The sequence below is a fragment of the Plectropomus leopardus genome, chromosome 22 (assembly GCF_008729295.1).
Source record: "Plectropomus leopardus isolate mb chromosome 22, YSFRI_Pleo_2.0, whole genome shotgun sequence".
NCBI classification, from domain to species: Eukaryota; Metazoa; Chordata; class Actinopteri; order Perciformes; family Serranidae; genus Plectropomus; species Plectropomus leopardus.
Window position 1 is genome coordinate 161424 of NC_056484.1, and position 25000 is coordinate 186423.

Here is a 25000-nt window from a genome sequence, read left to right on the forward strand (position 1 = left end):
CACAAACATCACATGATTTATTAAAAACCCAAATATATTTCAGCATACAATTTAAAAACTACATAAAAAAAAAGCAAAATCTGTATCAGGAGAGGTCATGAAGGCAGAGGCTTATTCAAACGGACCCCCCTCAACCTGAAAACAACAAACAAAAACAAGGAAAAAACAAACAAAAATGCCAAAAAACAAGGGAAACCAACAAAAATGCCAAAATTAGCATTTTACAGAAAAAAAGCCAACAAAAGATAAATAATAATAACAATAATGTAACTAATTTTCATAATAGAATCACATTATTTTGATCTCACATTTTTGGCCTTATTACTCAGCTGTATTTTTTACTAATGAGAATATTGGCTGAGTATTTGCCCCGCCCCTGGCCGAGTGAAGCGGACCAATCAGAGCGGAGGTAGTGAGCAGCTGCAGATGGATTCAGTTTCCGACACATCGCTCTGCTATGAATAACCCGAAATGTCAAACATGAGCGGCTCGCTGCTGCTCTCAGATCAGATCCTGTTTCACCACACCACACAAAAACACCACAGTTAACACAGCTAATACATGACAAATACACAACTAATGTACGACAAGAACACAAGCACGTGGAGCGAAATAATTCAGTCAACAAAGACATTATATAACACAACAAGAGAACAAACAAAAGAAAAAAGACAAAGACAAAGACAAAGACAAAGGAAGAAAAAATAAAAAGGAAGTTAAATACAGAAAAGAAAAATAAAGAAAATAATAAAAAGAAGCGTAAAAATAAAAACAAAAAATAAATACAAAAAGAAAGAAAAAATTGAAAAGTAGCAATACTACGAATTTAAAAACAGAAAAAAGTAGACAAAAAAAGGATGAAAAATAAAACCAATGAAGAGAAGAAGAAAGAGGAGGAGCGGCGTCAGTATCAGATGGTGTGTTAATCAGATCTCAGCAGCTGTGTGTGTTTATGTGTTTTTACCTGCAGGCCTACTTCATTATCTCTCCTCTGCTCCATCACTGCACGCCTCACCTGCCTCAGGGGGTTGTGGGTATTGTAGTCAGTGTGAATAGAGTGTTATCAGCAGAGAGCAGACACACCTGGCTGACGGGAGGCGGGGGGTCACGACCTCAGAGACCATAAACTGTGAAAAAAAAGTTTAGTTTGGGTCCAGGAGCTTGAAAACATGAAAACACGAAAACTGAATGAATTCTAATGACTGTGTGTGTGTACGTCACTCACTCACTCACTCACTCACACACACACACACACACACACACACACACACACGGAGGGTGAGTCATTGACTCAGTGTCTGGAGAAAATCTCCTCCAGCTGTAATAAACAACAACAGCCGTGTGTGTGTGTGTGTGTGTGTGTGTGTGTGTGTGTGTGTGTGTGTGTCCAGCCGTCGGTGCAGCGCTCTGATATGATCAGCCTGAAGTCTCGAATGTCGAACTTCGGCCTGCAGCGTTACCAGTGGCTCACACACACCTGGAACAGCTTCCAGACAGAGGTCAGAAGTCACACACACACAAACAGACTGTGTTGGTCATGTGATGTGTGTGCTAACAGGTGTGTTTACCTGTGGACAGTTTAAATGCTGCGGGGTGATCTACTTCACTGATTGGCTAGAGATGACGGAGATGGAGTGGCCTCCTGACTCCTGCTGCTCCAATCAGTATCCAGGATGTGCTCGCCATGCCCACTACCACGACCTCAGTGACCTGCATCAGGAGGTGAGCCACCGTCGCCTCCGATTGGCATCATGTGTTTTCAATGTGTGATTTTAGACAGCATGCCAGCATCACAGAAACTGAGGAGGTTTAACACAACAGAGCGGGCCTCTTGTGTGACATGTAACATACGTATCAGCAGCTGTTATTAAACAATAACAATGACATCACATGTCAATAACAATCATTGATCGTCCCCGTTATATGGCGGCTGATCTTATCCTCCGCTCAGAGGGTCAGGGGACAAAAAAATCTGTCTTTTGTTTTCCTCAAAAAACTTATTTTTTGGCCATTTTTTAAAGAAGGCATATTAGCAATTTCTTTCTGTTATATGTTTTGTCCTCCTGCCAATTTGCAAAAGTGGCCCCGAAGCAAATCCAGTTGGGTGTGTCCGCTTTCTTCTGTTGAAAAACTGTGCATTCTGTCGAGTGTCACTTATTCAGAGAGTGGCACAGTTGAATGTACATAAATCAGGCGAAAAGTGAGGGACAGGAGGCAGCAGTTAGTGTTTTGTGACGGCTGACAGTGTTTTCTCATGTTGTTTCAGGGCTGTGGTCCAAAGATCTACAGTTTCATTCGAGGGACGAAGCAGCTGCAGGCGCTGCGCTTCCTGGGCGTGTCCATCGGCGTGGCTCAGATCCTGGCCATGGCGCTCACCCTCACGCTGCTCTGGGCGCTTTACTATGGGCAAAAGTCTCCAGAGCTGGACGCCACGGCGGCACCGATGCCGGACGACTCCACCCCGCTCACAGCCGAGAACTCGCAGTCAGGCTGCAACCGCACGAACAAGAGCTGCACCGTGATCACCAGCAACGCCAACAAACCCGGTGAACTCCAGTTTGAGATGGAGCGGCTGTCGTAGCAGACGGAGTCAAACCGCAGAACACAACCGAAGGACACGAAAGTCTTATTAAAGCTGTTTAATTCATCATTTCTGTCAGTAACAGACTGTAAACTGATCAGGTTCAGATCTGAGATCTGACAATGCGCTGATCTGATCCGGAGATATGATGGTCTGATCCGGAGATCTGATGGTCTGATCCGGAGATATGATGGTCTGATCCGTCGTGTTTCTTTACTCAGTGACGTCACTGTGATCTCAGATATTAACTCAATGAGTAAAATTATTTTTACTGATAGAAATGATGAATAAAACTACCAACATATTGACTTCACTGCAGATTGGAAGTGATGATGAGGGGAAACAAAAAGAAAAGACTTTTGATGAACTTTGAACCAGTGGAGGTTCTTTTAGGGAATTCGATGGATTCTGGTTGATTTTTTGGTACTTTGTGGTTTTTCACTGGATGAGAACATGAACTGAAGCACTGATGGAAACAACCACTGTCTAAGAAAAGAAGGACATCTTCTCTTCGGGATTCTCACCACTAAAAAGACGTCTCGACATCGACTGCTTGAAGAACTGTCTGAACTTTACAGAAGCGAGTCGTTGCTGTCAGTCGTTGAGGAGTGTCAGGACCCACTGGAAGATAAGCAACATGTTTATCAGAGTGTCATACTGAGAATATGTGCATGGTGTTGAATATTTAATGATATTTGTCTCACAGTTATTGGAGCGTTTGATCATTTTCTCACTGCAAAAAAACCTGAACATTAAAGCTGGATTTGTCTGTCGAAGAAACTGTGGATGTTTGGTTCAGGCACAAAAGCACTTTATTTGTAGACTTAAGTGACTTTCAGATTGGGGATTTTGGTGGAAAAGGACTGAAATCTTCACAGAACATGATGCATTCAGTATCAACATTTTTGCAACTTGCCAGATAACATGCTGCATTTCCTCTTTATGTTAATAGAAAAGGTAACCTGCTCAGCATTAAGTTTACCACAAAATGTATTTGTCGTTATTATTGTCTGCTGTAAAAGCTCTGCAGAGGTGGAAGAGATGTAAAATCACATTGACTGCTGTTTCCATCCAAACTGCTCAGATCAGCTGTAGTGAAAACATTCGATTTAGCGTTTGAAACGGCGAGCATCTCACCTACAACACATTCCTGCAGTCCCTGCAGCTGTCCCTGAACACAGCACAGCGGCGGTCCTCCGGGTGTCAGCTGGTTGATGTGAAAAGCTCCTGACTCCAACACGTATGAAATTCTACCTCTGCAGTACTGTACAGAGTATTAATAGTTCGTTATGGAGACCATGCATCTGTCACAGTTAATGTGCTGATTTGACCCAGACAAATGAGCAGAGTGTCTCACTTTACACACTCCTCTATTTTTACACATCATATCTTATCGTAACTAATCACTTTAGGGGATACTGCATTCTGATTGGTTAAATAATCTGAGGTCTTTCTAAATACAAGCCGCAGCAATGAATAACAGTCTTGAAGACCATTGGACGGAGCAACAGAATGATATTTAAATCAATATTTTGAGATTTTGAATCAAATGATTGATTTAGATAGCCGTGTCATAAGTGAGATAATGCACAGTGAGCTGGTCATTATTGTGAAATAAACCCCAACAGGGTGGTGCAGGACGCCAACGTAAAGCACACACAATCCATAATCATCTTTACTGTTAGGCAGCAACCCCTAGCGGCCGCACTAATTATACAGTGTTCATACTTATATGCAGATATTAGCAAAACTGTTGGCTGAATGAATTGCATCTTTTGTTAAGACTACCGGATGAAAGACAAAACAAACCAAAAAAATGGAATACAGCGTTGACATGAAATAACAAAAAAGAAACAATAAATATTTGGTGGATTTAAACCATCTGCTTGGTATTAAAAGAGACACCCAGGCCTGTGTGAGTGTTTTCAAAGGACAATGTTTTATTCTACTCAGACACTGCACCAGACTAAAACCATGGAAACTTCTCTTTTCAATATCATCCTCAATAATTCATGTTTTTGATCAATATAACACAAGCTGTAACAAAAGTAATTAATTACCATAACCGCCCTCAGAATTTCCACAATTTACAAGTAAATCCTTGAATCACTTCCTCCCTCCAACGCAACAACTGATCCCAACGCATGCAAGTCGTTTCTGGAACGCTTTCGAAAAATATCACGTGGAGTGTTAACGTAAGACACTACGACTTCTTATGGAAATTATTGAAAAAATAAGATGATTTACTACACCATAAAGAACAATTACAGCACATGGGCACTAGCAACAGTAGTAATAAGAATAATCCTTATTTCTTTCTTTTACAACCAAAAATTAACAGTATGATCCTCAAAAATATGTTTTTTCTCATTAACCCCCATGTCCTGAAAATCAATGTATCCTTAAAAAACCAGAGACAGAGAATCAACCAAAAGAAGTTGCATATGTCACATTATAGTCAAGCAGTGATGGATGATGGGGGGGGGATTCATTAACAGGCTGCTCGCAGGGTCGGCCATTTGCATTTTCACTCCGAAACTTTGTCATCGCGAAAAATGAGCAACACAGAAAATAATCTGCTTTTAATCCAGATCGGGAAAAAATTCCACCTCTGAGAGATATCAGTCAAATCTTTGTGCTGAACATATTTCAGCCGCCCACGAATGTTTGAGGCTTCAACGCTCCGATGTGCTCAAACTTTAAATCCAGCTGTGGAGTAGAAACGTCCACAAAGTGAATCCACGTCGATAAATCCATTTTATCCACTCAGGAAATGAAAAGAAGAAAGTCACAGTATTTTAAGAAAAGGAGAACCGCCATCATATCAAAAAAATGGAGTTGTCCGTTCAGCACTGGTGAAACACCCGTCTCACCAGTACAGGTAGACATTTCTGAAAGAGGAGAAATCTTTAAATTTGACCATTTTCATACCTAAAAAGTGCTCCGTGTTTTCCCGTTTGTCTCCATGGCTTTTGACCTACAAATCACAAACAGTCGAAAACATACAGAGTCTTAAGTCCTGAAATGTAGTATTTTTTTAAAATTGGACCAGAAGTTAACTTGTGCACATCATTTTTTAAAATCTTGTCAACGTTTAGTCTAAGTACTGTGTGTGCACCAGAAAGGAATAATAATAATTTAAAAAACACATATATTTGGGAATGCCAGCTACAGTAGAAGACTGCATCTAAAATATCCACCAAAATATGAACAGACTTTGGTGTTGTCTCGTTAGCTACAGGAGGAGAAATGTTAGCTTAATGATTCTGAATAGCTAAAAAACATTTAGGGAAATACTCATGTTCGCTTTGTTTCTGACAGTTGACTTTTTAATACTAGCATAGCATAGACTGGAAGCAGGAGGGAACCGCTGGCTAGCTAGCTCTGTGTAAAGCTCAAAACTTACACAAACTGCTTTTTTTATCAAGCAAGTTTGTCTTACTAAGCGAAGCTAAGCTAAGCTAAGCTAAGCTAAGCTAACCACACCTCAGCTCTCGACTCATGCTACGTTCAAATGGGGTTTTGTTGACCGCGTTCATGAAAAAAGTCTGTACGAAAGCTTCTGCTATTGTGGTATTTATGACCTCGTAAATATAAATTCTGAGAGCTTCGAGTTCACGATTTTGAATTTTCCATGTCGAACACACAAGCTGATGAGCTCCAGTTGAACGAGGCCTTAACAAAACCACATCAACATTGATATTCATCTAATAACTAAAAGAGTATTTCCTACATGTTGAAACTTTCCATCAGAATCAATAAGATGCATTTAGTTTAGCTCACATTTAGCAAAGGCAGCTACATTACTGCGATACTTATTTTCTCACTATTTTGCTCTTTGCATTTTAAGTGTAACATTATTTAGTGATGACTGCTGTGTAGTTGTGGTCATAATGACAAACTGCTGGTAAGTAACGTCTGACTGCGTCTCCTTTAGTCTCCTTTAGCTGCTGAACTAATGCTACGTTAGCCTATAAATTCACAGGACAAGATGCTGCTCAGCTCAATATACAAAGATCCTGATAAAAATACTTACATAATGTGCTTTCAAGAATTGTTTACTATTTGCTTCTTTCTCTGTCACTCAATAGGATAAGTACTTCTTTCTAATTACATCTTTCTAAAATTACATGCCTAGGCAGCTAATGCAAAATCATTTTTCTGTTAGCAAAAGTGAGCAGTCCTTACTGCCTTTAAAATACTAAAACAAAAGAGCGTTTCATATCTCTGTCAAACAGCCAACTGTTCGTTTTGTAGTTTGGTCTAACTCACAAAACTGCTAAAGTGTTAAGCTGATGAGCCCGGAAAAAACCCTCAAAAAACACCTGATCAACAGGCTATCAGGTAATAACGTGAAAATTTTCGGGATATAACAATATATTTTAATGTTATAACAAGAAACTTTTCGTAAAAAAACAAACAAACAAAAATCTTGTCATGGCATTATACTATTTATCTGGTAATAAAATACTATACTGTTTTAGCAAGAACATTTTTTTAACAATAAATGCTCCTTTTTCACCTGAAAATATCTCATTGTAACGTGACAAACTTTTCACGTTATTACCTGACACTGATAAGTTTTGTTGTTGTTGGTGGGTTTTTTTTCCTGGCGTGGAAGTTTCTGTACAAAATAAAAGCTGATACTCTAAAAAAAAAAAAAAAAAAGAAAAAAAAGAGAGAAAACTAAGAAGCTGCCAACAGCGCAGGCTACATCCAATTTGATTTTATGGGTAAAATTGTATGTAGGAACTTTTGGACATTTAATATTTCAGGGGGTTATTTTTGCAGTAATAGTAATCCAGATATATTAGATAAACAGTACGATGTCGGTAAATCTTCCCAAAACATCCTTGAATCTCCCTGAAATCAGTTCTTTCACGATGAAGAAATATCTGGCTGACGACACAGTGCTTAACCCTGGTCACATTAAGAAAAGAAAAATAACATTAGGCAACATGTGCGTTAACAAAATCTGCAAGCAAGACCACAAAGATAAACGCTGCGGTGCAAAGACAAAAACATTTTCTTTCTTTTTATCAGAAACTGACATCAATGTTTTCCAGGATGGCGGTTCAGTTCATGTTTCTGGACAGCCGAGACAAAGGCAGTGAGCTCCGACTGATAGATCCGGTAAAAAAACTGAATACAGAGTCAGGACTCGGACCGCTCGCCGGGTCGCGCACGCATTCAGTCAGATCTGCATGCACACGTGAACACACCGATCCATGCACTCAAACACACACACAGATACTAAACATGCTCAAAGGGTTTTTCCTACTCGTCCCTTCTTTTTCTTCAGAGCTGAAAATTCAAAATGTCCTCCACTAAATCAATTAAAGGAAAAGCTCGTCATTCTGGGAAGAACACGTGTTAGCCATTTTACCTCGCCCCGATCCAGAACTCGTGCTACATATTTAAGCATTTACAATATTTGTGAGGTCAAACTAAAAAATGAAATATAAACACATGAATAAAAGATATTTCAAATATATGTGTGTATATATATATATATATATTGTAAAATCCTGATAAATAATATAAATAAACTAAATAAAACTAAAAAACACTAAACTAAATAAAATGAAGTCAAATAAAATAATAATAAAACATAAAATATAATCCAGGTCCCCCATTAAAACCTCTCTTAAACATTGTTTAAAATTGCAGATTTTATCTATAAGTTTGCCATTTAAATTCATTTTAAAATCATGTCTTTGGCTTTTGTTGGCTTAAAAACAAATAACTTTTGAATATTAAATACATTTGTGTTTATTTTTCTATAAAATACCAACCACATGGCCTCGGTGTTGTCTGTGGTAGTCTTGCTTATAGTGTTGCAGAAACGTTTCCCCTGAAGGTTTGCATAGTAAACACTATGTGACCCAGCCAGAGTGCTGTGGTTGGGGATGGTGTTGGTTTTAAATAACACTCTCATGAAACTCAAACATATAATTTATCTAGGGCTTTCAAAAAAAATCATTACAGGATTAATGTTAAAAATACAAACTCGCTAGATATTTGGCAATAATCATGCTGACTTTAAGAGTACAGAAAATCTACTATCTTCACCTTCCGAACTCTTGACACCCGCTGTACCATTTTTTCACTTTTCTTTTTGCACCTTATGAAAATGCAACCACAAACAGAATGCTAATTTTCAGTATTATTCCCATAATGAATTTTCATAGCGCTCGATTGATTTCAGTGGGGGGGAACATCCGCTGTTTGAAGTGGCATTATTTGACAATTTTGGTTGTGGCCGGTGGCATCAGATATAGCTGCTGCCCAGTGCGTATTGTAGTATTTGAGGAGTTGGTGGTGAGAAGGGGCTGGATAAAAGTTCTGTGGTTGACACAAGCTGCAGACATTCACGTTTTGTTTTCTGACATATAATAAGTCAGTTAATATTAAACTGTGAACTCTGAAGGTTTTACGTGTTAAAAAAGGTGGTTGTTAACAAGTGTCTAAATATGACTACAGAACATCATCACGGCAAACATGACTTACCAGCCCCGTTGTGGTGGAGACGTTAAATCATGTGACCAAAGTGTGGTTTGTTTATACCCTAACTCTGCTGATAGTATTTGGGCTTCAAAAATCCTAAAAGTGGGGTTAATTAATGAAGATTATCCCGCTGAACAAAATGTTTGTTGACCACAGAGTTTATTTTCTGCAATTGATCCAAAATCCAATGGAAAAATCCCAGAGGCTTTTTGACGAGGGAACCAGGGCGACGTTAGCTTCAGGGTCAGACTACTGAAAAACATCATCCATACAGTCTATTCTGAATCAAGGCGTACCTGAGACAGATAGGCAAATTGCTAGCCTAGCTAAGTGACAGCTAGTTTAAACAGAATAAAAAAACCTTCAACAATTCTAAAACGAGCGCACAAAAACCACTATCTTAACTCAAAATCAGTAAACAACAAGGTTTCTTTATGAAATTACATAATTGTGTGTTTTTGACTGATGGCTTAGCAGAGGTGATAACAGTAACTTCTAGAAAATGTCCATGTATGTTGGGTATTTAGAAAGACCAAGCCATATGACTCAAGTTACCCTTAAGGACCAGCTAGCTCCCAGTTAGCTTCTAGGTATCAACAGTTACGTCCAGTCAACTAAACAAACCTGACTCCTGAATCGAAAGATGACTAGCTTGTTTGCTAACGAGTTACAACGTGTAAATCACACGGATGTCAAATTTTTTTCTTTAACTATGGAGCTAGGCTAGCAGTCTCCCTCTAATTTCATTCTTTGTGTTAAGCGAGGATATTTTGTCATGTAACTCTGGTAAAATGGTTTACAGTGTAGTTCCCAAAATATCTGCCTTTTTCCTTTGAACTGCGTTCAAAATCAAGAAATCGGCTCTCTTCGTGTTTTAAGACATTAAAATTAAAGAAATACAGGATTGGAAAAATAGCTGTAGAGACGATTTAAATTTCTCTCAGATAAAGATCAGTCTTCAGCCGAAGTGCTACCGTTTTCTCTCCTCCGGTGTTTGACTGCTGGAATAGAAATCCTTCCTACAAGACAAAACAACAGAAATGCGCTCCAAGGTGGGTTAGCTGAGTTTTGGTGCATATAGAAATCCTCCATGAGAGGTTTGAAATAATCAAGCTAACCCGACTTCCATCGTGGACACTTGATCCAAACCCCCGCCCTCTGAATCTGTAGTGGTGCGGGGCCGTCGACTCCCGACCCCTGATGCCTGACCCCCGTCATCCTCCTGCTGGCTGATTGTGTTTCCATGTTGGAGGGGGACGGTATTATCTAGAGCGCGGACACCCGGACGATGTTGGTCTGGGAATAGTCGATGGAGCTGGATGAGTCGTTGCCTTCGGGTGTGGTGCTGGGCGGTGAGGGCGTGCTGATGACTGCGGCGGTGATGTATGACTGGTCACAGTTCAGAGGAACAGTCTCCTCAAATTTGGCGTTCAGACTGGATCGACTACGGAAAGCGAGGAGACAAAGGACTGGTCAACACTTAACATATGGTAATAAAAAACTGCTAAGACTAAATTTACAAAATGCAAAGGCCTTAAAGAACAGGATTAGATAAGTGAAGCAGTTGTTGGGGTAAAGGACTGAAACCTGAAATGATCTAGAACATCACTAGGAGGATCCGTATATGAGGTTAACAGACGTTACCCTGCCAGCTCTCCGGTGAAAACTCAACAGACCTCATATGCAAATAGAGCAGGTACATATCCAGAGAATTCACCACGAGCGAGTGGGCGTGTTGATGATTATATTTTAGTTTATTAGAAAGGAAGACGGTTACGAGAATGTCTAACTGGAGAGATGAGACTGAACTTTTGTCATTGAGGACCAAAGCCGATATAATCAGACAAATTAAAGGAACAGCAAGAGACTCTCTTGTTTATGTCATGTTATCATGTCCGGCCTCCTGCACGCTCTATCCAGGTGCCTACCGCTTGCCTACCGCTCACCTAAACCAGACGGAGTATTTTCAGTACTGACGATCTGTGGATAATGCTCATATGAGATAACGGCTTTTCATTCCGTAAAGAAGACATCAACAGACCAGGCCACGAGTCAATTTTAGGTAAAGGCTGGTGTATTATCAACATGAATGGACATGAACTAAATCTGGACAAAACCAAATTTGTAAAACATGATCTGTGCGTCAAGATGAACCTCTGTAGATTAGATTCCTGCTTATCTGCGATTCACTTGGATAAAAGTTAGGCGAGGAGTACAGAAGAACAGATGAGTGTTTGGTGTAGATGGTGTTAATTTTATCAATGAAAACTATGACAAAAAATGCTGATTAAAGGCTCCATGATAAAGATAAGATCTTAAGAGCTGAAAATAGATTTTTGATTATGAATACTAAGATGATTTGTATGTTTTGTTTGTTGTTATAGTATATATTTGTTTATCATGTTTTGAAGTGCTCCCAATTACTTTTAATTATATTGGCACACAGCCAATCTAATATTAATATTTGTCAAAAAGTGTTATGTTGTAGGGGATTGTGATAAGGGGGGGGGCACAGAGGAGCTTCAGCACTGATGGTCACTGATACTGTGAGGCTAAAACAGGAGGACCTGGCGAGTCGGTTTACCAGCTGTCCACGTTTAGGAGAAAGTTCCCAGACCTCCCACAGCCTCCCACAGCTGGACATATTCTGGATTCCTGCTCACTGACTCTACGTGGGAAGACGCTGTCACATGATCTCGGGTGCCATGTGTTTATATACAGTATGTCTGTGAGTGTGTGGCTCTACTGTAACTGTTTATAACTTTATTTCCTCTATTTATAAGTTATGTCAGGTTATAGCAGAATGCCTCCTCCTCAGTTCTCTTTGTCTTACACATTACATTCAGCTGAAGCCACAGAGCACTGGAAACTAATCTTTTGGAAGAAAATATCATGCCATTTAATTTCCCTTATAACACAGCACAGAAATTCCCTGCTCTCTGTTTGGTTATCTGGTGTTAAATCATGTGTGATCACCTAAATCTTAGTTCAGTTTAACAGTTTAACCATCAAAGACCTTTGTTACCTGGTCAGGGATACCTGGGACCTGTTTAAGAACCCTGGAAACTACTTATGTATCATTGCAACCTTCTCAGCTACCTCCTGTACCTCATGGGACATTTGGAATATTTTCAAGGACCTCTAAAACCTCCTTTTGGCTAAATGGAACCTCCTTAGGAATCACCTATGCCTCTCAAACAACATGTAACTCCTCTTCAATAAACTTTGAAGCAATTCTAATGACCCGTGGGACCCCTTCAAGAGTTCAGGGACCTTCATGAGAGCTCTGAAACATCCTCACAGATGTACAGAAACTCTTAAAGGATCGCTGTGACTTCTTAATTGATCATTAATGCCTCCTCAATTACTTCTAACACCTCCTGAAGGACTTCTGCATACTTCTCAATGACATGAAATGTCCTTAAAACTCTCTAAAAACCACTTCAGGACTTCTAAAACCTTTTCAAGAACTTGACAGCCTTAAAAATGGCCTCTAAATCTATGCACAGGAAACACTGGAACCTCCTTATGCACCCATTTGACCAACTATTGCTTTTTCAAAAACCTTGTAACCTTGTAAGAACCTCATTAGGTGCCTTTGTAACCTCTCACAGACCCCTGAACCCCCTCAAGCAACAATGGAACTTACTTAAGGATAATTCAAATATCTAATAGCCCCTTCACGACCTATGCAACCTCCTGTTCAATGCCTTTAATTACATTGCAGCGTCTTCACAAACCCACAGAAGACCTCCCAACTGTAAATATGTTATTTCATAATATCTCCTATTATTGACACACTTGCGGTACAAAAACATGATGTTTCTGTTCCCTACCTGTTGGCGAGTGGTCTCTCCCTGATCTGGATGGTGCTCAGCTCCTGGATGCTGCCATGAAGACCCACAGACATGTTGGAGTTGGGGACGTTGAAGGTCTTCCTCTTCTTGCGGGAGCAGCAGGAGGTGAAGCCGTGGGGTGAGGAAGAGGAGGAGATGGAGGAAGAGTGAGACACCTGCTTCACCAGAGTTATCTCCCTGAAGCCCGCCTCGTACGTCTTCTCATCCACAAACTCATGGTTCTGAGGCACAAAGTGTCAGGAACATGTGTTAGAGGACATAGGGGACAAAGTACAGTATGCTTGTGTCTTAGTGCTTTCTGTTCTCACCGTGGTCTTCTCCAAACAGTGCAGAAGGTGATTATGATGCAGGTCGAAGTTAGGATTGGCCTTACACACCAGCGCCTGTCCTGCTTCTTTGGATGCCTTCAGGAAACAAACACAAATCACATGACCACAGAGTGAGCCTGACTTTGGACATGCCTCCACCCCCACCAGAATGACAGCACATAGATTGGCAGTACCACCACGACACACACAAGGACAGGGCTGACGTTCTCACCACCTTCTTCTGACACTCTGCTGTAAGAACGCTTCACCTGTCCAGGTTTTTACACACAAACACCTCCTGGTTCATAATAAGTTAGAAAGTGACGGATCACTCACTGGTTCAAACAGACAGCAGCCACTTAGCAGCTTTATCGCTGCCTCTCTTAAGGTGTTTGTGTTTGTTTTGACTGAAGCCTCATTTGATCCAAGAGAACCACCGTACTTGTGATGCTCAGGGGATCAGACTGAATGTGACGCAGGTGGACAGACTGAGGGACTGAAACCTCTGGGGTCAAGGGGCAAGATCTCAGGTACTGCCAGACATTTGGGGAAGTATCCTTTTAACCTGTCGTCTGCAGAATCAGAAAACTAGCCCTGGATGAAGTACCTTTAGAGTCATGTCTGAGGGCCAATCCTAGGCAATCTAACATTATTTATGAACATTACTTTATAGAGACCCCATAGAAAGTCCCAAGCCTTACTGCTGAGAATCCCTAAACAAGCAGGGCACCTTCCTCCAAAGGAAGTGATATTCCTGAATCCTAGGTATCCTAGTAGAGGCCAAGCTCTTCACTTGTGGGGAAAGTGTCACACCTCAGTCCCGGGGCCTTTGTTGGGAGCTTAAAGAAGGTAAGCTTTAATCCTAAGAGTCCTCCTAGGGGCCTTAATGGGAAGGTAAATAATATGCATGAACCTCACTCTGGACGACCATTCTGAGGAACATTTAAAAAGTTGTGGACTTCCTGCCTGGGACATAACAAAAAGGGACATACCCTCCACCCTGGGACCCTAAAAGAAGTGACTTTAATCCTAAGGACCTTCCTCGAAGGGACACTAAAAAAAGTGATGCGCCTGAATCCTTGACACCGTAATAGAGGCCAAGCTCTTCACTTGTTGGGTCCCTAAAGGAGGTGATGCACCTCATTACATGGGACCTTCTTGGGGACATTGAAGGAAGTCATAACTTTAATCCTATGCACCCCCTTAGGGGCTGTAAAGGAAGTTAACAACCTCAGAGAATCTAAAGGTAGTCATGAACCTCACTCCTTACAACCATTCTACGGACTCTCGCGGAAGACCTGCCTGGGACACAACAAACAGTGACAAACCTCCCATTTGGGGACCCCTAAAAGAAGTGACACATTCAAGGACCACTAAGGAAAGTCACAAACCTCCCTGGTGACCCCAAAGACATGTAATGAATCTTCTTCCTGGGAAGGTGATGCATCTCACTCTTTGGGACTCGACTCACCGCCTCCTGGCTTAAAAACCAAGGGTCATCAGGAGTGAGCCACAACTGCTAGCCCACTTTAGCACTGGCTCAGTCTGAATACAGTATGTTCCAGATCTCTTTTCTATGTATGATCTCTGTCATCTGACTCATAGTGAGATATCAAACAAGATGTTTAAATGTCAGACTTCCTAAAAAGGTCAGAGTTTGGAGAGCCCCACGGTCATCCACCATCACCTCTGCGTCACATTGACTCCGCCCCTCTGCACTGTGGCGGGGCTGTCCTGTTGACATGCAGCTCAGCCGGATCTCATTCCTCTGCACGGCCATGGAACCCAAGACTCCAAGTGATTATGTCATGAGCAGCGCAGGCCAATCTGTCAGCAGCCGAGTCACATGGGAGGGCCAATCAAAATGCACGAGTCCAAACAAAACACAGAGGACGATGCTGTTGGTTTCCTGTTGGCGAGGCAGCCCACACCTGAGGACCAGGTCATGCACAGGTGAGTTAGTGTAACGGAGTAATGCATGGTAGGGTGGATACGATGGTTCTGCCCTCCATGGGAGAGAAAATAATGAGAAGATAAAGAGAAGGAATGGAAATTAAGAAACGGGGATAAAGTGATGCAGCCACAGACAGACAGTTCAACGGTAACATTTCTGTTTTAAAGTAACGTCAGAGTTCACTGACTCCATCAGGCTGAAACAAGAATAACCAAACACAGTCGTGAAATTCGTTTTAGGATGTAGCTGCTCAATGGTAGCTTGCTTTTTTGACAAGGTACTTGCTGTCAGATATAAAAGTCTACTACCTCCCTAAAGAAATGAACCAGCACAAAGTGTGTTTGCAGTAGTCAAATGAAGGAACTGGACACCGTCTGGAAACTCAAGGGTTTGTAGCGCTCAATTCTTTATTGGTGAGAATCACAAGGCTAGTTTGCTCAAGGTACTCTCACTAGCCAACAGTTGTCAGAGGGAGAGAGGAGCTTTTGTGATTGTGTGTGCTGTGTGTCTGTCTTGTCAATTTTAATTATCCCCAAAATTGTGAATCTTACCGGTAATGAAATGAACACTACAGACCCTGGAGTTTCCTATACACTGTGCAGTTCTTTTATTTTACTGCTGCAATCCATACTTTGCGCTGGCTCTTTTCTTTAGTGAAACAGAAGACTTTTATTGCTGACATCAAGTTGTACCTCTTTTAAGGGATCAACCTCCCATTCAGCAGCAATGTCCTAAAAAAGGTATTTCCCACAAGGTGTAATTGTGTTCAGGAGCACTGAAGTTCAGCCATTCATATGCTGTTTATGTGCAGTAGTGCCTGAAACACAAGTCTTAGTGGAACAACGTTTCCTAGAAACACAAAAAAACCCTGACACGGTCTATAGATTGCCTTTGAAAGGCAACCCAGGTAAGACGTTTCTTATCTGACATCCCTTTCAACAGGCTGACTTAACATTATTAGTGCCTTCCAAAACTGATTAATATCACCGATCCATGTGAGTCATATGATGTGTTCTCAAACCTGACAAAAACTGAGCAGCTATAGTTCAGCTTGCAGCCATAACAAGAGAGCGCTGTCAGCCAAAGTGGTTAAACCACTGGACGACAGCAGAGGAAGTGATGTGGTCTAGTATGGTCAGGAGTATTTTAGCCGATCTCACCGGTATTCAGAGCTGCAGCTGAAAGTAGTGAAGTAAGCAGGGCTGCTACCCTATCTTTCTTTCTTAACACTTACCATTTATTGTTTCCACTAAAGTTTGGTTGACTTGGTTTGTAAAACTTTGTAGACTGCCCAGAGCATGTAAACAGAGCGAAGCGGTGGGAACATCCACTCTCCAGCTCAGCTTTTTGCACTCTAAAATCCTTCTACTCACATACTCCGAGACTGGCAAACCTTTTATCCACTACAAGATTTTGAAGGTCTGTTTAGTTTTTTACATGCACATTAAAATTCCACTATTATTCTGAAAATGACAAAATCTGGGGTCATGTAAGCAGCTGCTGCTGGGGCACGTTAATTGTATGCATGACTACATGTAAACAGCTTAGCAGACATACTGTTAGAATAATGAAAAGTGGAATATTTTGTGCATGTAAACATGATTTAGGTCACACTGTTTACCCCTTTTGTTACCGATAAACAACAGTAATAACTGACCACCGGAGCCCACCGTCAGTAAAACATGAAGAAAACAAACTGCTGCTGTAGTTTATCTGGAGAGGAGAGTCTCTGGGCCAGCAGGCAGAACAAACAGCTTACAAAGGTCTGTGATTTATGCATCTCGGTTTACACTACACTAACACTACAGAAAGCCGCTGATCAGGAAGGCTTCGGCTGCATGCAACCACAGGAAAATTAATGGCCCTGGGTTGTGCTGCTGGCCAATTCCCTCCATACAGGAAAACAACAGCTGATGCCAGAGCAGTGCAGCTCTGCCCTGAGTTACATCAGGTGCTCAGAGATACAGAAAAACTCTCCATTCATTTGCTGAATATCATGACTGACAGCTGGAACCAGTCGCACCGTCAGCGCTCCATCAGTTTTGCTGACTCACAGTTCTGGCTGGTGTCTTTGTCACAGCGACGGCCGCTGAAGCTCATGGGTACTGTAGTAATTAGAGCCTGAAGCCACGCCAAAGTGGTGTCAGACATTTCAGCCTGTTCTCATTCTGAAGTTGGATACCTAGAGGGTAACATGTTGATGCAGAATCAAAGCTAGAGTGTAATGTGTAGACGCAGAAGGATACCTAGAGCGTAACATGCAGACACAGGATACCTAGAGCGTAACATGTAGACATAGAAAGATACCTAGAGCGTAATGTGCAGATGCAGAAGAACACCTACAGTGTAACATGTAGACGCAGAGGTCTACTGCAAAGTGGCGATATGTGAAAACTTGGGATGAGAACAAGTTGGATATTTGTAACAGAGGTTAACTTACTGTTTTTTCATGTGCACTGAAAATATTTGTCTGATAAAAGTAAAACAGAAATATCCAGTGGTTTCATAATCCACTGTAGTTCACAAATGTTACTGCTGAAGCAGAGGGACGGACAGAGAGATGGATAATGGAAACACGGTGAGAGAGAATCTGAATGAAAACACATGAAAGTTAACAGCCTGCATGCAGCAGCCTGCAGCGTGTTCGGTCGCAGCTCGACAAGAGAAAGAAAACATGAAAAAAGAAGAAATCAAAGGAAAAGAAAACACCAGCACCACCCGACATCGACTGCATTTCCGTGGTTACCTCCTCGTCTGGGTCAATCAGCAGCCAGCTCTGTTTGTACTGCAAATAAGCGTTAGCCACTCCGCTCTTCACCACGCGAATTCTAGCAAGCCTCGTTTTCTGTTTGTGAACACACACACATGTTACAGACGTCCATTTAGCCTGTCCAACCGTGTGTGTGTGTGTGTGTGTGTGTGTGTGTGTGAGAGAGAGTGTGTACAAACATCTGTCGGCTCAAAGTGACACAGGAAGCTGGAGAGGTTATGGAATAATTATTAGTAATTTACAAGATTTGTTTTCTTGTGTTCTTGAAAGATATATTTGTGATTTTCATATAATGAAAGTCGTTTAAAATTAAAAATTAAAATATTTTGGTGAAGTCTGACTTTGTTACTCAGTAGATGATACGGGCTGATTTTAGATTTCAGATTAATTAATAATTTAATGGGAAATACGGAACGTACTGACGTCTTAAACAAATAATTGTTTAAATAAGATGATAAGCTGGATTATTACTTATCATCATAAACAAAATCATTTGTGCAACAGTATATGTTGCATGACCAATATAGCAAACAAGACACTACTGTGCAGACGAGATGAAAACGTGCAAACAAGGTAACAACTAGTGCAAGCTAGAGACTAACTGTGTGAACAGGTCACAGACTTGTGCAGAGAAAATCATTTTTGCAAAAAGTTGTTTTTCATGACCAAGATAACTTATGCAAACAGGATACTAACTTGCCAAAACACAGTAATTTGCAAATTATTTGTGAACTTGTGCAAATAAGTAACAACTTCTGCAAAAAAGATGAGATACTAATTTGTACAAACAAGATGAAAACTTGTCTGAACAAGATAAAAAAAACTTGTGCATGAAAAAAATTACTTTTTGATTATTTGAATTTTATAAATAATTTCCTAGTAATTCTGAAATCCAGATGTCATGGACCTTGAGATACCGTTTCCATAATTACACAATAAAATAGAGTCATGTTAATGTGAGATGCGTATATCTAAAGTGAAGGTCATGTTGTGTGTTTTTGGGAGACTGCGGTGGAGCTGTGCACGGTTCCAGCAGACAGGCAGACTGACTGAATGATCCAGCTGCCTCTTGTTGTGCGTATGTTTCCAGCGAGCTGTTTGTGTTTGTCTCCCTGGAGGACAAACAAAAGGTCTCCTGCTCGACCGCACAGCTCCAGTGTTGATGTTGGGAGGAAGTGAAGCCCTGACTCAGTTTCCTGTCTGCCTTCCTCTCTGCTCTCCTGTGGATTACACGGGAGCTAAATTCAGCAGCTGTGATCGCACGTCTTTCACTTTCCTTTGAATCCCTAAAAATCACAAAGCTGTGCTGCTGTAAACAACAACAACAACAACAACAACAACAACAGTCTCATGAATGTGTCAGTAACACACTGAGCTTTAACACAGTTTGTTTCCACCTGGATCGTTTCAACCTGTCCGGTCACCTGGGAGAACAGGGACACGAGAAATGACCTGATTCTTCTAGTTGTGTCTGCACTGTTTGATTCTGTTCATCAGTAAACTTGTAAACATTTAAAGAGACGCTGTAAACATTTAAAGGGACGCTGTAAACATTTAAAGAGACGCTCCCTCACGTTGGCGTTTCACTCATGATTCAAACTTTAAAGTTTTGGCTTCAGAAGAACTTTGGGTTTGTGATTTCTAGTCAGTTTGTGGTTTCGAGTCAGTGTGTGTTTGCGGTTTCAAGTCGGTGTTTGCGTAGTTTGGAGTCGAGTTCGGAGTGTGTTTGTGTGTGTGTGTCGGTCACCTTCTGCGCTCGTCTCTTCTCAGCTCTCTGGCTTTGGTGGTAGATGCGGCTGAAGTTGGAGACGATGACGGGGACGGGCAGCGCGATGACCAGCACGCCGCTCAGAGAGCAGATGGAGCCGAAGATCTTCCCCATGATGGTCTTTGGCACCATGTCCCCGTACCTGACAGAGACACGGAGACGGAGACATGGAGACAGAGAGACAGACAGACTTGAGGTGAGACGGAGAGAGACAAACTGCAGGTTTGATTATGTGGTTTTCTTGTTGTAATTTCCCTGTGGTGTGCACTCCAGAGCTTTGGGTGAATGAATGTGACTGTGGGAAGAGACGCATTGAGTGTTATTGAGGGAATCGAGAACAAAACTGTAATAAAGAGTTGATTCGGAGCTGAAATATTGATGCAGACAGCGAGTCTTTGCTCCTGAGGCTGACCTCTGACGGGCTGCACAGATCTGCACAATAACACCACCGAGTCTTTGTGAAAAACAACAGCTCAGTCTGCAGCTGCTCACAGAAACTCAGTTTAAATCCAGTATTCGGTTTTTACGGAGCATCAGCAGAAAATGAAGCTGACGCAGCGTTTCTGTTCACTCAGCAACCACACGGAGGAGCCAGAGATCTGCTGCTCACTCCTCCTCCTCTTCTTCTTCTGTGGCTGACGCTGAGCGCTCAGCACAACCAGCTGCTGCACACCACTGATTCTTAGACCGTAATAATAGTAAAAGTTAAAACAAAACAACAAAAAAACGTTGTATATATTTATATTTATATTTGTATAGCATCTTTCATTCATAAAAAGCAGCTGAAAGTGCTTTATAATCAGTCTGCAGCAAAAAGATTTTAAAAAGTACTTTTTTTTTCTGTAACATAATTTAAAAATATAGTTATTATAATTATAAATACAATTTGGACATTTTCCACTATTTTTTAAGTCACCCTTTAAAAAAAAGTCAGAATTTTCAGAGCATATTCTTGTCACCTTTTATAAATTTCTTGCAATTTGTGTAACATTTTTGCAAAGTTCAAAATTCAAACCATTTGCTCAGGTTTCAAAGTGTTAAATAGTTCATGAAAGTCATCTGAATGCAGCAAAAGAAAACTTATGTCATCCAGGTTTCAAAGGGTTAACGGGGCCAGTAAAATGAGATTTTCCTCTGTTTCCATGACCAGAATTCAGGTAGAAGTAAAAGTGAAAATAAAACAGAATAAAATAAATCATTATACAGCACACGGATAACATAACTGGAGATAAGTTACAGCTCGGCCAGAAACGGAAACAAATAAAAGAAATAAAAAAGAAATAAGAAACAACAAATGTCAAAACAGCAGAAAAATAAAGCAGAAATATCAACAGAAGCTGGAATTACTTAAAAGCAGGAGCACAGAAACAACAGAAGTCTCCTCTGAGGTTGTGGACGCTGAGACGGCGTGTTGACGGACGTTAAACGGTTTCCTGTTTACAAACCGCCAAAACTTTATTACAACGTGCTGCAGACAGAAAACAATAAAGTTTATCAGTCGGAGAATTAAATGTTTCGTGTCTGGGCTCAGACAGGATTTACAGATATCCGAGGTCTGATCTGATTTCTGCGTCTCACAGAGTCCAAACTTTTCTGGATTTGGGCTCCATGAAGACAAAGTGAGCGTCCTGTAGGGGACTCTGACACCTTGTCACTCTGCGCCATCATCAGTCGAGATCATCGATCAGACGCTTCTCAGAAATACATAAACACAAGCATGTGTGTGTGAGTGTGTTTTAATGAGGAGCAGACACACACACACACACGGTCTGAGACAAGGTCGCAGTATCTGATTGGCTGCCTTGGAGACGCTGAGACTGTTTGAAGGTTTGAAGGAGGAGACGAGGTGATCCGTCACTGACACCAAGTTTAACATCACTGAGGACACACTGAGGAGACAATGAGGACACACTGAGGAGACACTGAGTAGACACACTTAAGACATGCTGAGGACACTGAGGAGACACACTGTGGAGACACACTGAGGAAACACTGAGGAGACACACCAAGGAGACACACTGAGGAGACATTGTGGAGACACACTAAGGAGACACACTGAGGAGACACTGTGGAGACACACTAAGGAGACACACTGAGGAGACACTGTGGAGACACACTAAGGACACACTGAGGAGACACACTGAGGAGACACACTAAGGAGACACACTGAGGAGACACACTGAGGAGACACACTAAGGACACACTGAGGAGACACTGTGGAGACAAACTAAGGACACACTGAGGAGACACACTGAGGAGACACACTAAGGACACACTGAGGAGACACACTGAGGAGACACACTGAGGAGACACTGTGGAGACACACTGAGGAAACACTGAGGAGACACACCAAGGAGACACACTGAGGAGACATTGTGGAGACACACTAAGGAGACACACTGAGGAGACACTGTGGAGACACACTAAGGACACACTGAGGAGACACACTGAGGAGACACACTGAGGAGACACACTAAGGAGACACACTGAGGAGACACACTGAGGAGACACACTAAGGACACACTGAGGAGACACTGAGGAGACACACTGAGGAGACACTGTGGAGACACACTTTGATCATTTAGCGTCCCTGTTTTATGCCGGCTGATCTCGTCCTTCAGGACCTCAAATTTGGCTTTTTGTTTTTTCTTGAAAAAAAATTGGCATTTCTGTTTTTTTTTCCTTTAAAAATAGAAATTAAGATATTATTTTTTAAATTGTGGCTTAAATCTTTTTGGGGCATTTCTCAAAGAAAAATTTTGGCATTTCTTTCTTTTCTTTGAAAAAAATGTGTTTTATTTTATTCTTTTAAATTTTTCAGCAAGTTTTAAGGACATTTTTTTTTAGTTTTTGGTTTCTTCAAAAGTTTTTGCCTGTTTTTTCTTACATTTTTTGGGTGGTTTATAAAGAAGTCAGACCTTTCTGCTGTAATTTTTTGGGGTGTTTTATTTGGTTTTTAACCTTTAATTTTTTTATGTTTTCTTACAGTTTATGGCTAATAAAGGGGATAATTTAGGTGATTTTTTAAAGTAACATTCAATTTTCAGTCATTTTTAAACATTCCACACATTACTAGGCTTTACACGATCACAATTTTTGGGCCGATCGCCGATCACCGATCAGTGAGTTTAAATAAACCGATAACCGATCACCGATCCAATCACGTGAGGAGCAATATTTAAATTACTTGTTTATGTACTTATATACTTATTATTTCCTGAGTATCAATCTTGCCATGCCTCAGTCTGACTGAGATACAAGGGTTAAACATCAATGACCTCTGGAGGGCATTAAAGGACTGACAGGTTCAATTAAGTTCAGTCTGGACAATCAAAAATATAACCCAAGACAAAAATAATTAGCACAACTTATAGTAATTAAATTACTTTATTGTAATTAATTACTTTCCTGTAACAAGTAAATACTGCAAATTAAGGACAGTAATGCTGCCTCAAACACACAGCAGCATATCAGTGAAATTAACAGTCACAGACTGTAACTCTAGTGCAAATAGAAGGCTGCCTCAAAACATTCATATACATCCATGAAATTAACACTTACACACTTTCGCATCCGTTTCGGAGTTTGCCTTTCTTTTTCTTTTTCTTTCTTTCTCCGCGCTGCGTTTCTTGAACTCGACATGCTCCTCCGGATGTATCTTTTCCAAGTGCCTGATTAAATTTGTCGTGTTGAAAGTTTTTGCCGATGTTCCCCCGCGAGGTACTGTAGCGTTGCATATATTGCAGATAGCTTGTGCTATGTCTGTTTCTCTCACTTTGAAAAACTTCCACACCTCCGACATCTTTGTTTGTGTCGCAAACAAAGATGTTGCTGTCGTGAAGATTCAAAGAAGCTTTATTGTCCTTCACATAGCGACAGTACTCAAAACAGGAAGAGGCACGAAGACGAAAATGAAGTTTTTTTAATCATGAATCATTAGCTCTCGGATACAAACAAATAAACATGTCGATGCTGTGAAACTAGTTTGGAGTAAATGAGACAGATTAAAAAAATTTCAACACGACCATGACGTCATTGATCGGATCGGTGATTTATGACATGACGCCCGATCCCGATCATTTCAAAAAATGCCAAATATCGGCCGATCTGATATAGCCGATATGATCTGTGTAAAGCCTACATATTACAGACGCTGTTTTTCATTGAGTTAGCTCCTGTTTGTTTCTTTGTGAACATGACTGCTGCAGAGAAAGAGGAGACGTCGACTTTCCTCAGAATCACCTTGATCGCACACACACACACACACACACACACACACACACACACACACACTCACAGGCACACACATGCTGTATCGACCAGCAGCTCAGAGGTGTGTGTCAGTGTCAGTATATATTGACGGTGATGACACTGAAGCAGCCGTCAGCACTTTCTGCTCCCAGCAGACGTAGAAACACCTCAACGTGTCAGCTACACTCAGATCTGTGATTTCTGGGCTCACTTCATGACTTTCGGGGCCCATCGACGAGCTCAGAGCTGTGTGTTTATGGATCTCACTAATGCAAGAAAACTGGCTGTATTCAGGAGAGTAATCCGTTTCGTAAACACTGTCAAACCAAAAAGCAAAGCGAAGTGATGCGCTGAATTTAACCGGCAGGAGGCGCTCCTCTCTCTCAGAGAATCAGCTGAAACGACCTCTGAACGCCGAGATGTCTCGTGGTGTTGGCACGTGTTGTGTTAAAGTTCCGTGACACTAACATGGATGCAGTATTGTCAGGATCGTCAGGATCCTCTGTTGGGGCGGCCACACGAATTCATTGATTTAACAGCGTCATGCAGTGGGCGGGGTTTAATGTTGCTGCTCCATAGGCAGAATAAAGAGTGTGACGGTAAAACTCAATCAGGATTATTTTATCCAATAATGACATCAGGATTATTCAGCCAATGAGAATGTGCACAGAATGTGAACCAAACGGCCGCTGCAGGGTCTCCCACGCGTTCATTTATCTGAGGCGAACCACCACCATCAAAACATCTGCCGCCACGTCTGGGTTGTCTATTGTTGGAGTTGGAGCGTTCATTAGCGTACTCTGGACACACGTGGAGCAGCAGAATGTACTCTGGACAATGAAGGAGCAGCAGAAGGTGCTCTGGGTACAGACAGAGCAGCGGAACGTACTCTGGGTACAGACAGAGCAGTAGAATGTACTCTGGGTACAGACAGAGCAGTAGAATGTACTCTGGGTACAAACAGAGTAGTAGAATGTACTCTGGGTACAGACAGAGCAGCAAAA

The 25000-nt window shown here is 41.3% G+C and overlaps 2 protein-coding genes across 2 annotated transcripts in view; one reads left to right on the forward strand and one right to left on the reverse strand.

Moving 5' to 3' along the window:
* Nucleotides 1–1352: 1352 nt before the first annotated feature.
* On the forward strand, nt 1353–3357 carry tspan12 (tetraspanin 12; the record flags this gene model as incomplete). The annotated part of the gene is made up of 3 exons (XM_042511612.1): nt 1353–1499; nt 1579–1722; nt 2267–3357. Coding segments are annotated over 3 exons (606 nt in total), but the record flags the coding sequence as incomplete, so codon positions are not given.
* Nucleotides 3358–10136: 6779 nt separating this feature from the next.
* LOC121961508 (potassium voltage-gated channel subfamily D member 2-like) overlaps nt 10137–25000 on the reverse strand; it is a 54114-nt gene continuing 39250 nt past the window's right edge. Inside the window, exons 2-5 of the mRNA XM_042511518.1 lie at nt 19725–19887; nt 13254–13349; nt 12925–13166; nt 10137–10532 (exon numbers count right to left, since the gene is read on the reverse strand). Coding sequence (XP_042367452.1) covers nt 10355–10532; nt 12925–13166; nt 13254–13349; nt 19725–19887 — 679 coding nt within the window. The 3' untranslated portion in view covers nt 10137–10354. The remainder of the gene's footprint in view (nt 10533–12924; nt 13167–13253; nt 13350–19724; nt 19888–25000) is intronic.